Source organism: Corvus brachyrhynchos, unplaced genomic scaffold, assembly GCF_000691975.1.
Source record: "Corvus brachyrhynchos isolate BGI_N302 unplaced genomic scaffold, ASM69197v1 scaffold65, whole genome shotgun sequence".
Lineage (NCBI taxonomy): Eukaryota > Metazoa > Chordata > Aves > Passeriformes > Corvidae > Corvus > Corvus brachyrhynchos.
The window spans coordinates 2,073,497-2,085,037 of record NW_008238365.1 but is presented as its reverse complement, the minus strand read 5'-3'; the positions used below and the strand labels follow the sequence as shown (position 1 = coordinate 2,085,037).

At 39.9% G+C, this 11,541-nt stretch overlaps 1 protein-coding gene and 1 long non-coding RNA gene across 2 annotated transcripts in view; both read right to left on the bottom strand.

The window, feature by feature from the left end:
• LOC108447137 overlaps positions 1–2,459 on the bottom strand; it is a 17,502-nt gene extending 15,043 nt beyond the window's left edge. Inside the window, exons 1-2 of the long non-coding RNA XR_001862537.1 lie at positions 1,888–2,459; positions 565–670 (exon numbers count right to left, since the gene is read on the bottom strand). This is a non-coding gene — a long non-coding RNA (uncharacterized LOC108447137). The remainder of the gene's footprint in view (positions 1–564; positions 671–1,887) is intronic.
• A 950-nt stretch (positions 2,460–3,409) lies between these two features.
• The window catches only part of PTP4A2 (protein tyrosine phosphatase type IVA, member 2), a 13,521-nt gene continuing 5,389 nt past the window's right edge, over positions 3,410–11,541 (bottom strand). Inside the window, exons 3-5 of the mRNA XM_008635096.2 lie at positions 9,868–9,998; positions 7,761–7,835; positions 3,410–5,630 (exon numbers count right to left, since the gene is read on the bottom strand). Coding sequence (XP_008633318.1) covers positions 5,522–5,630; positions 7,761–7,835; positions 9,868–9,998 — 315 coding nt within the window. The 3' untranslated portion in view covers positions 3,410–5,521. The remainder of the gene's footprint in view (positions 5,631–7,760; positions 7,836–9,867; positions 9,999–11,541) is intronic.

Sequence of the window (11,541 nt, the reverse complement as noted above, 5' to 3'; positions counted from 1 at the left end):
CCAGGTGTTGGGAGCCCCCCAAGCATCCCATCGGGATCGCCTCGGGATGCGGCCCCTCAGGGCGCTGGCAGCAAGGGAATCCCCTCAGGGAAGGATTCCAGCCAGCAGCAACTCCCTGGAAAAGAGGCTTTAGGGAACGCAGAGGGAATCCTGGGAGCAGATTCCCTCCTTCCACAGAGGACATCCCACGTCCTGGGAGCAGATTCCCTCCTTCCAGAGGGTGTCCCACATCCTGGGACCAGATTCCCTCCTTCCAGAGGGTGTCCCACATCCTGGGACCAGATTCCCTCCTTCCAGAGGGTGTCCCATATCTTGGGAGCAGATTCCCTCCTTCCACAGAGGACATCCCACATCCTGGGAGCAGATTCCCTCCTTCCACAAAGGACATCCCATATCTTGGGACCAGATTCCCTCTCTCCACAGAGGCAGCACATTCCAAATTCCCAGATTCCCTCCTTCCAGAGGGTTTTCCACATCCTGGGAGCAGATTCCCTCCTTCCACAGAGGACATCCCATAACCTGGGAGCAGATTCCCTCCCTCTGGACAGAGAAGTGATTCCTTACCTGGCGATTTCCCTGCTCCAGCTCTTCTAATCCATCTGCAGGCTCGGATTGGGGATTTTCCTTGGAGCTGGCTCCAGTTTTCCTTCTCCATGTGTAGAGTTCAGCCCTGTAGGAGAGGGCAGAGACACCTCAAATCCCAGCTCCCCTCCAGAATAAGGAATAAATAAAGAATGAATAAAGAAAAAAATAAAGGGGGGAAAAAAAGGAAAAAGGAAAAAAAGAAAAAAAAATAAAGAAAAAATAATAAAGAAAAAAAAAAGAAGAAAAAATAAAGAAAAAATAATAAAGAGTAAAGAAAAAAGAATAAAGAAAATAAAGAAATAATAAAGAAAAATAAAGAAAAAATAATAAAGAAAAAATAAAGAAGAAAGAAAATAAAGAAATAAGAAAGAAAAATAATAAAGAAAAAAGAATGAGAAAATGAAGGGAAAAAATTAAGGAAAAAATGAAGGAAAAAATGAAGGAAAAAATGAAGGAAAAAATGAAGGAAAAAATGAAGGAAAAAATGAAGGAAAAAATGAAGGAAAAAATGAAGAAAAAATAAAGAAGAAAGAAAATAAAGAAATAAGAAAGAAAAATAATAAAGAAAAAAGAATGAGAAAATGAAGGGAAAAAATTAAGGAAAAAATGAAGGAAAAAATGAAGGAAAAATGAAGGGAAAAAAAGAAAAAAGAAAAAAGGAAAAAAGGAAAAAAGAAGGGAAAAAAGGAAAAAATGAAGAAAAAAGGAAAAAAATGAAGGAAAAAAGGAAAAAAAGGAAAAAGAAGGGAAAAAGAAGGGAAAAAGGAGGGAAAAAGAAGGGAAAAAGAAGGGAAAAAGAAGGGGGGAAAAAAAGGAAAAAAAGGGGGGAAAAAAATGAAAAAAAAAAGGAAAAAAAAAAGAAAAATGGAAAAAAAAAAGGAAAAAAAAAGGAAAAATAAAGGATCTCCCTGGCAGCCTCCACATTCCCCCAGAGCTGCTCCAAGACACAAAATCCTGGCTGGTGACCCCAAAAAGTACCTGGCACCAACCCCACCCTGGCACGAGGGCTCTGCTCCATGCTCCAAAGGGAACAGCGTGGCAAGGGAACCCAAAAATTCCCAAACTTTGTGAGGCTCCCAGTTTTCCTGTAGATGTCTCCCAGGTCAGCAGGATCCAGAGGGAATTTGTGGCATGGAAAAGAGTTAAAATTTCACTTCCTCTTTGCTGATTTAGGATTTAAGGTCAGCTAAAACAAGGGAAGGGCCTAAGATTCCCACTCCATCCCAAAGAGTTGGGGTCCTGCAGGAATATTTCAGTCTAAATCACCCCTGGAGAGCTTGAAAGGGGTTGTGGAAATGTTACCTGGTGCATCCCTTGGGATTTCAGGAGGAATCAATCCACTTGCAGGCAGGAATGTCTGACATTTCCACTTGGAGGAGTTCTGGGATCATTTGTGACCCCCCAAATCCACCCAATGCAGGACACCAGAACCACAGAGATCAGGAGTCATTTACCACAGAGCTGGGCTGAAGAGTTCCACTGAAATTCAGGGATTTCTAATCTTTTCAAACATCCTGGGGCCGTGGTGAGGTTGGAAGTGTCCAGGTTGGAGCCTCTGGAATGAGATGATCCTTAAGGTTCTCTCCCAACCCAATCCAGCCTGGAATTCTCTGAAGTGATTCCTGTGCCCATCATCCTTAACTGCTCCAAAAGCAGCATTTTAAGTGATAGAAACAACACTTTAATCACAGCTCTATCTCCAATTCCAGCACCAGCCTGGATTTTGGTGAAAAAAAAAAATCATCCAGAGGAAAAAGTGACTCCTATCAACACAGGAAAGATCTCAGTTCCAATTAAGGAGCTGCTAATTTTTATCCTAAATTAGCTTTTAATTAGCAGGACATTTCACTTCAGGGTGTGGTAATAAAAAAAAAAAACAGGTTAATCACAGCTCTATCTCCAATTCCAGCACCAGCCTGGATTTTGGTGAAAAAAAAAAATCATCCAGAGGAAAAAGTGACTCCTATCAACACAGGAAAGATCTCAGTTCCAATTAAGGAGCTGCTAATTTTTATCCTAAATTAGCTTTTAATTAGCAGGACATTTCACTTCAGGGTGTGGTAATAAAAAAAAAAAAACAGAAACTTTGAAAAACAAACAAGAGTTTGGTGTTAGAAAAACCCCAAAAAAAGCTAAAAAGAGGAGCTGGAACTTCCAGCCTCTCCTCCCAAAGGTTTTGTTCTCTCACAGCCAACAGGGACTAAAAATTTGTTCTGGGAGTGGGAAAAATCTGATAAATGTTAGAAATCCAACACCTATTTGCAAGGAGATTTCTCTGATGGCAGCAGAGCAAAGCTGATCATTATCTGTGAAAACCCAGGGGGAAAAAAACCATCTGAAATGATTTAAAGAAACGATTTAAAGGAATTATTTAAAGGAATTATTTAAAGGAATTACCCAGATCGACTTCTGTAAGGAAAAATAATAAAAAAAACCACCTGAAATTATTGAAATAAATTCAACAAACAGCATTCCAGTGCTAAGGAAAATATTGGGATCCAGGATCCCAAATTTCCCCTATTGTCACCCCAAAACAATCCCCCCATTCAGGTGCTGCCAGGTGTCCAGAAAAGTTTTGGCAACAGCTCTTGGGAAAGGTCAGAGCTGTTGTTTGGTTTGTTTCAAGGTAAGTTTACACCTTTTTTTTTAAATTTTTAAAAAGATAAAGGAAGAAAGGAAAAGAATTGTTCCTGTTTCCCTGTTAAAAACAGCTTTTTCCAGCAGCAATTCCAAACCACGACTCGTGGAGATAATTAAACCTAATTAAAGGTGATTATTCCCCATTAATGAGCTGCAATAAAAGCATCGAGAGGCAGAGGAAAAAGAGATTTTACTGCAAGAACTTTATTGCACCACGTTCAAGGGCTGAGCCAGGAGTTGTGCCTGTGGGACATAGGGGGGCACAGTGACAGCCCCACACTGTGACAATCTGCATTTCTTCACTGTTTCCCCCTCAAATTAAGGCTGGAGATGATAATTAGTACATTATAATCAAGAGGGGAATTAGGGGAGGAGAGGGAAGAATGCAAAGTTATACAGAGAGCCTTTAAAATCTGTTTTATTGTTCTTCAGGAGGAGTTGGGGTTGGGGTTTTCCATCCAGCTCAGCACCTTCCCCTCCAATCTGACTTCATTTGTCAAATTGGTTTTAAAGCAGGATTCCTTTTGCTAAAAAAAAAAAAAAATATCCATTTTTTTATTTGCAGAAAGGTGGAACTTCAGGCTGGGAGTGCAGGAGGGGAAGGTAAAGGCCAGAAGTGGGTGATTTCAGCACCATTTCCCTCCCACCTGGGCTCGGGCCATTCCTCAGGGCAGCATCCACACCACAAACACTCCCAGCCCTCCTTGATCCATGGAAAGACTCAGGAATATTCCACAGGGAGGAGGGAATTCAGCACAACCACAGCACCGGGGGCTGGGGACCTCACCTGAGGGGCTTGACAAGTACTGACATTTTCTGCTTAAATTTCTAAAAGCTCTCCCAAGGATTGGAATTGCAAAAGTCCATTCCCTGTGCTCTGGAAAGGTTCGTGCAGGAGTCTGGAAGAGGGAGAAATCCTGGGAAGGGAGGATGGGTACGAGGCCACACCTGCTGCAGGTACAGAACAACAGCAAAATATCCCAAGGGAACAGAGCCCTAAACCTGGATCCAAACCCTTCCAAGGTTGGATATTATGGAAAAACATCCAGGAGAAGGTGCACAAGGTCACCCCTGAGGCAGGGCACTACAAAAGTGTGTTTGGTAGAAGCAGCCTGGCTAAAATTGCTCCTAAAATCCCTTAATTGGTTCCCTGGCAGCCCCACAAAAAGATCTCCAAAAATCCAAGTTGTTAGGGTTTGCTGATGAAGGGTGCCAGGATTTTGGGGTGCAATTAGGGATTCTCCCTCCCAAAGACCCCAATAAAAAAGAAGAAGGCAATCAGTGGTTCAGCTGAGAAAATCCCCCCTCATCTTTCCCTCACACCTGGCCCCAAATCCCAATTTCCTGCGCTCAGCAAGGCAGGGAATGTGGATAGCAGCAGCAAAAAAAAAAAAAAAAAAAAAAAAAAAAGCCTTTTCCATCTTTTTGACAGAGAAATTAATTTTAAGTCCTTGTCTGAGTCGCCCCTTGCTCACCCAGGACACTTTGGAACATCAGTCTTGTGCCAGGATGGATTTTCTGTCTAGCAACAGAAAGGGAGTAATTAACATTTCAGCCAAATTCTTTGGAAAAAAAAAATCAAGACTGACACACACAGAGAATCACACACTCTCAAAAGTAGATTCACCAGAGGGTTTAGGCAGTGAGGTTTCTGTTCAAGCCCCTCAGGAGTCAGAATTCCATGGGAAACACCCAGCACAGACATCACCCAATCCCCTGGGATGTGCCCAAAAAGGGGCTTAAGGCTGTTCCCAGCCAGCCACAAAGGCTCCTCCTCGTGTCTCTGCCAGGTTAAAACCAAAAAAAACCTCCTTTTCCAAGAGTTTAAAGAGGAATTCATGGCTCAGGCCCTGACTGGGGGGTGCTTTCCTCAAGAAAATACTCCCTGCACAAGCCAATGCTCTGCTGCTTTTCCTCAGACATAAAGTTGACTTTATTTCTTTTCTTAAAAAGTTAAAAATACAGAAGGGTCAGAAACTGCTTTTCTCCTCGCAGATTGCAGCGTAAGGAGAAAACAATCCTTCACTGAAATGTTTCTCTTAATTGGGTTTTATTATTATTATTATTATTATATTTTTTTAATTTTGGGTTGGTTTTTTTTTTCCTCTCAATCATCATCACCCTTTTTTTTTTATTATTATTATTTTTTAGGACACAGGTTGAGGAGCACTGACTCCACCATTAATTTGATGACGTTTTGTTTTGATTCCAGATTCACATTTCCAGGTGCCAAGAGTCCAGAGAAGAGCCCCCTGCTCACTTCTGCCTTCCTTTTGAGATCTTTTTGTTTGTTTATTTATTGAACACAGCAGTGACCGTTGGCATCTTTGAAGCGTAATCGCATCTTAGGCCGGTATTTCTCCAGATAAAGCAGCTGTTTGGAATTGAAAGCTCCCCTCCTTTTCCTAAAAAAACACAAGGAAGGAGGATATCAATGGAAAAAGCATCACTTCGCTCACTTCAGGCAGATTATTTGTTGTTTTAATGAGGTTTTTTAGCTTGAAAAAGCAGAATTTTGGCTGGAATTCGTGGCTTGGGAGAGGGGGGATAAACCAGCACAATATTCCAGGGGAATATCCTGATCTAATTCCAGCTTTTTTTTTTTTTTTAAAGGGAGATTTTATTTCCATGCCTTGCAGTAGTTAAGGAACAACATCAAGGTCACCCTCCCCAGGTGCTGCTTATCAGCTAAAAGAGACAAAGAGATAAGGGGGAAAAAAAAAAGGAATTTCCAAAAAGGCAGGAAAATCTGTTGCCAGCAATCCAAGGAAAACTGGAGACCCTGGGAAGCCAGGAAAAGCTGGAATTGCTTCGTGGCAAAGCTCCCTCCACATAAATCTCACCTGCTGAGCTTCATTTCCAGGGATGTTGTCACTGAATTCATGCTGCCCCAGGTTTTTCTCCCCAAGATGGGAATGTGCCCCCAAAATTTGAGGCTTTTCTTTACATTTAAACCAAGATTTTAAAGAGAGAGATCACCTGCTAATCCTCATTAATCAGCAGCAATTTTTATAGTCCCATTTTTGACATTTTTACCTCACAAAAATCAAAATTTTTGAGCCTTTTCTTAACATTCAAATCCAGAATTTAAGGAGAGAGATCACCCAATAATCTTCATTAATTAGCAGTTTTTACTGCTCCAGCCTAGACCTTTTCACCTCACAAAATTCAAAATATTTGAGGCTTTACTACACATTTAAACCCAGATTTTAAAGAGAGATCACCTGCTAATCCTCATTAATTAGAATTAATTTTTACAGCCCCATTCTCAGCACTTTTACCTCACAAAAATCAAAATTTTTGAGGCTTTTCTTTACATTTAAACCAAGATTTTAAAGAGTGAGATCACCTGCTAATCCTCATTAATCAGCAGCAATTTTTATAGTCCCATTTTTGACATTTTTACCTCACAAAAATCAAAATTTTTGAGCCTTTTCTTAACATTCAAATCCAGAATTTACGGAGAGAGATCACCCAATAATCTTCATTAATTAGCAATTTTTACTGCTCCAGCCTAGACCTTTTTACCTCACAAAAATCCAAATATTTGAGGTTTTTCTTCACATTTAAACCCAGATTTTAAAGAGAGATCACCTGTTAATCCTCATTAATTAGAATTAATTTTTACAGCCCCATCCTTGACACTTCTACCTCACAAAAATCCAAATTTTTGAGGCTTTTCTTCACATTTAAACCAAGATTTTAAAGAGAGATCACCTGCTAATCCTCATTAATTAGAATTAATTTTTACAGCCCCATTCTCAGCACTTTTACCTCACAAAAATCAAAATATTTGAGGCTTTTCTTCACATTTAAACCCAGAATTTAAGAAGAGAGATCACCTGTTAATCCTCACTAATTACCAGCAATTTTTATAGTCCCATCCTAGACATTTTTACCTCAAAAATCAAAATTTTTGAGCATTTTCTTCACATTTAAACCCAGATTTCAAGGAGAAAGTGGGGAAGATAACCCAATAATCTTCATTAATTAGAATTAATTTTTACAGCCCCATTCTCAGCACTTTTACCTCACAAAAATCAAAATTTTTGAGGCTTTTCTTCACATTTAAACCCAGATTTTAAGGAAAGAGATGACCTGCTAATCCTCATCAATTAGAATTAACTTTTGCAGCCCCATCCTTGACACTTTTACCTCACCAAAATCAAAATTTTTGAGGTTTTTCTTCACATTTAAACCCAGATTTTAAAGAGAGATCACCTGTTAATCCTCATTAATTAGAATTAACTTTTACAGCCCCATTCTCAGCACTTTTACCTCACAAAAATCAAAATACTTAAGGTTTTTCTTCACATTTAAATCCAGATTTTAAACAGAAAGAGAAAAATCACCTGAGAATCCTCCCCTCTGAAGAGAGGGAAAGGCACGAAGCTCAGATTTATGGCAAAGCCATACCATTATTTCAGGCTAAAACTCCTAAAAAACCCCAAATCTCTTCCTTAACAGGCCTGTCAAAACCACTGGAATGAAAGATTCCTGGGGAAAAGAAGCAAAAAATGGGAATTTTCACTTACTGCCTTATAAACTGAACTGCATCCTCATACTTCATTCCACATTCAATGAGAGCAAGTGCAACCAGAACAGGAGCCCTGCAGGAAAAAATCAATATTTAAGGAAGATCCACAGAAACAATAAATTGAACCCTTCAAAATTCATCAAATTCCTCTCCCAACAAGCAGCTGAAGGGTTTTTTTCTTGGAGTATTACCCACAGGAAGGAGTTTGCCTGATGTAAAATGACTTTTTGGAAGGGAGTTCTGCTTCCAAAGGAAATAAAAATCAATAGCAGCTCTTTAGTGGTTGGGGTGTGAGATAATAATTCTGGATTTTTATGCTTTTTTATCTCACTTGAACCTGATTTTCTGGTTTTTAACATCTTTTTGAATGCCTTTTACAGCATGGATTGAGCTGTACAGAGGCAGAGCTATGAACACACGGCTTCATATATATTCACATATTTATTTTTTAAAGTACATTCTGTAAAGAAACGGGAATAAAGAGAATTTTCTGCTTTGGGATCTTCATTTTGGAAGTCAGTTAAGTGGAAAAAAAAAGTGGTTTTAACAAGCAAGAATCCCAGAATACACTGATTTTCTCCTGGATTGATGTTCACCCCACAGGGCAACAGGCACCTCTAAGGGTGGAGTAAAAAAGGATTAAAGAGGTGCCAGGAATTGGACAATTCATGGGGGTAAAATAACAAAATTCAGGAGGAATGACTCCCACTATCACCCTGCACCTGCATAAATACAATTATTCACTTGCCAAGTGTGAATTTGAAACTCTAAGGGCACTTGAATGAAATACAATAGACTAAAAAAGAATAGGAGAGACTAAAAAAGAACAGGGAAAAACAAACAGGGAAAAACTGGAAAAAAACTGGAAAAAACCTGGAAAAAACCTGGGAAAAAACCTGGGAAAAAACCAGGAAAAAACCAGGAAAAATCGAAATAAAATCGAAATAAAATCGAAATAAAATCGAAATAAAATCGAAATAAAATCGAAATAAAATCGAAATAAAATCGAAATAAAATCGAAATAAAATCGAAATAAAATCGCTGTCTCTTTTCTAGGCCTGAACTCAGTTCCCCACTGCAGGCAACCAATTTTCTGGATTAACCCAGGATTTCTGTGCAGCTCCTGCTTTTCCCTGTGCCTGAGAGCAGCAGGGAAAGGGCCCTGTGGAAGGAGCAGATGGATTTGAGGTGTGGAGGTGACACAAGAGAGGAGAAACCTCTGGAAAAACCACTCGAGCCACATGTGGCCAGGTCCTGAAGATGTTCCTTGGATAAAACCAGAGCCCAAATGGGAAAACAAATGTTAATGGCTCCTGTGCCATGAAATATTGGCCATTTCTCCCTCTGGCTCCTCATCTCCTCCTCTCTTCTCTTGCAGAGGTGGGAATTTAAGAACTTGATGCACTCCGCACTCTTTAATCTTTGTTTTCCACTCCTTCAAGATGTTAATTAATGCCACACTGGAACAGCACCAACACTTCAATTCCGTTTATCCCCCAGGATAAATACAACATCCAGGGATTCCATTTGGGAATTGCAGCATTTTTTTTTTTTAATCTTGAAAGGTTCTTCCTCAAAGCTGGAGTGGTGAGGAAGAAACACCAGGCTGACTTCTCCAAACTGAAGGGAAGCCACTTGAGAGGAAGAAAAGTAATTAAATTAATGCTCCTAAATGGCTTTTTTTTTTTAATTTCCACAGGATAGTTTATCAGTGGAAAAGAGAAGGAAATAAAACAAAAACCTATAAAAAATGTATTCTACTTGTGTGAAGTAGCACAGAAGTGTTTATTGTTTTAGCACAAATACTTTTAAATTAATGAATTCCTAACACTTTTAAATTAATGATTTTGTAATATTTTTAAATTACTGAATTCATGATTGACAGAAGTGTTCTGACCCATCTCTCCAAGGTTTTTGATCAGAGTTCTGAAATCACTGAGTATTTTTAAGCTGCACTAAGTCCCTGCTGCTTTAATGACACAAATTTGAGCTTGTTGGCTTAAATTATTTGGGAGAAAACAGAGAAATTGGGGTTTGTTAAACACCTAGCTGCAAAAGAAATGACATCTTAATCCCATTTAGAGCCAAGAGAGCAGAGCACTGACCTTCCCAAGCCTGCCACACAGTGAACAGCCACACAGCATCCAGGCTCCTCCCGAAATTTGGTTTTCAAAAGGTTCAGCCAGTCCTCCACGATCTGACTTGGGGGTGGTGCTCCATCATCAAACGGCCAATCCTGAGGGGGGGGAAAAAATTCCATGAAATCCACAACCTCCAGCAGTGGGAGAAGAATCCTGGATTTAGTGGGGGAAAAAAAAAAAAAAAAGCATAATAAACACAGTTCTGGGGGTGTTTTTCTGGTGGCACAGGAGTTTGTAGGTCGATATTATAATGCAACATTAAATGTTTAACAACCATTTAACTGCACTCTGCAATAAACCCCACACGAACTCCTCTGCAATGAAGGATTTTTTTAGAAAAAATAGCTGCCCTTGAAATCCCATTTTATTAAAAAAGATGTGAAAATCAATAGGTGTTTTCAAATAAACATGGGAGAGAGGAGAACTCTGCAGAGTTCCTTCTGAAATCCTATTTGTGCTTCAGGCTCTGTGGAGGAGAAGCTGTTCCTAAAAATTCCCAGTTCCAATGGAGCAGCTCCTCCAGCTGCTGGGAATCAGGGAGTTACCAATCACCTGGATGGTTTTAATTTGAAAAAAAAAACCCCACATTCACAAGCAGAAAGGTGTTTAAATAATGGCTAAAAGCCACATTTTTGCAGCCAGCAGTAAATCCAGGCCACATTTAATATCAACAATCAAAAATGCCATGGAAGCAGCTTCCCATTTTCCTGAGGACACACAACTCTCCTGGAATTTGTGCTCCACATCTTTCCTTGCAGGCCCAAGCACAACATCCCACAGTTTATAATCCTCTTGGATGTGGGGAGTGCTGGAGAAAGGCTGTAAAGGGGGGAAAAAATCCAGTATTTTGTAGTTATTTAGCACTTTTCTTTAGATGATTGTGATGTATTTTACCACAAAAACTCCTGGATTATTCCACAAGCTCTGGAAATGGAAGGAAATTGCTTTGAAAGGAGCCCTCTCCCCTCATCAGGCACAAACAACCCTTTCCTGGAGCACTTTAAGAACAGGTTCTGATTTAATAATATTCTCTGAAACCCGAAAACCACCGGAGTTTTCATTCTGAGATGCACTTCAACACTTCCTGAAGAACAAACACAGCTCAGAAATGTGCTGCAAAGTGGAAATGAGTCTGAGAGCTACAAAACCCCCAAAAATACTGAAATAACTTTATATGGGATGAATTCTCCAAGCCTGAAGAGTGCAGAGAACTCCTTTGTTAAAGTACTTGGAAAATTAAAAATATCTGGGACAACACAGCAAAGTAAAAGGCCACAGGAATAAGATCAGCAAGTAAAACTTGTTCTTTCTAATAAAAGGCTTTTATGGGATTTTCCACTCAACCCCACAGTGCTGCCCGGATTATTTCAGGGCTGTGGCACCCCCTGTCCCAGGAAGAGAGGTACAGACTGCAGGATGCTGCTTTTGAAACGGGATTTCTGTGTATAAATTAAATTAAATCTTTTCCTTCATATCCACACAACTCCTGGGCTGGCCTGAGTCAACCCCAGCTGATCCCAGAGCATCCCAGAGCTGCTAAAACACAGCCCAGAATGAGGAACAAGAATAATTCTGGCACCAGGGAAGGAATTGCAGCAGAGTTTTGCAGGAATTTTTTCCTTATTCCGAGTTCTGCCA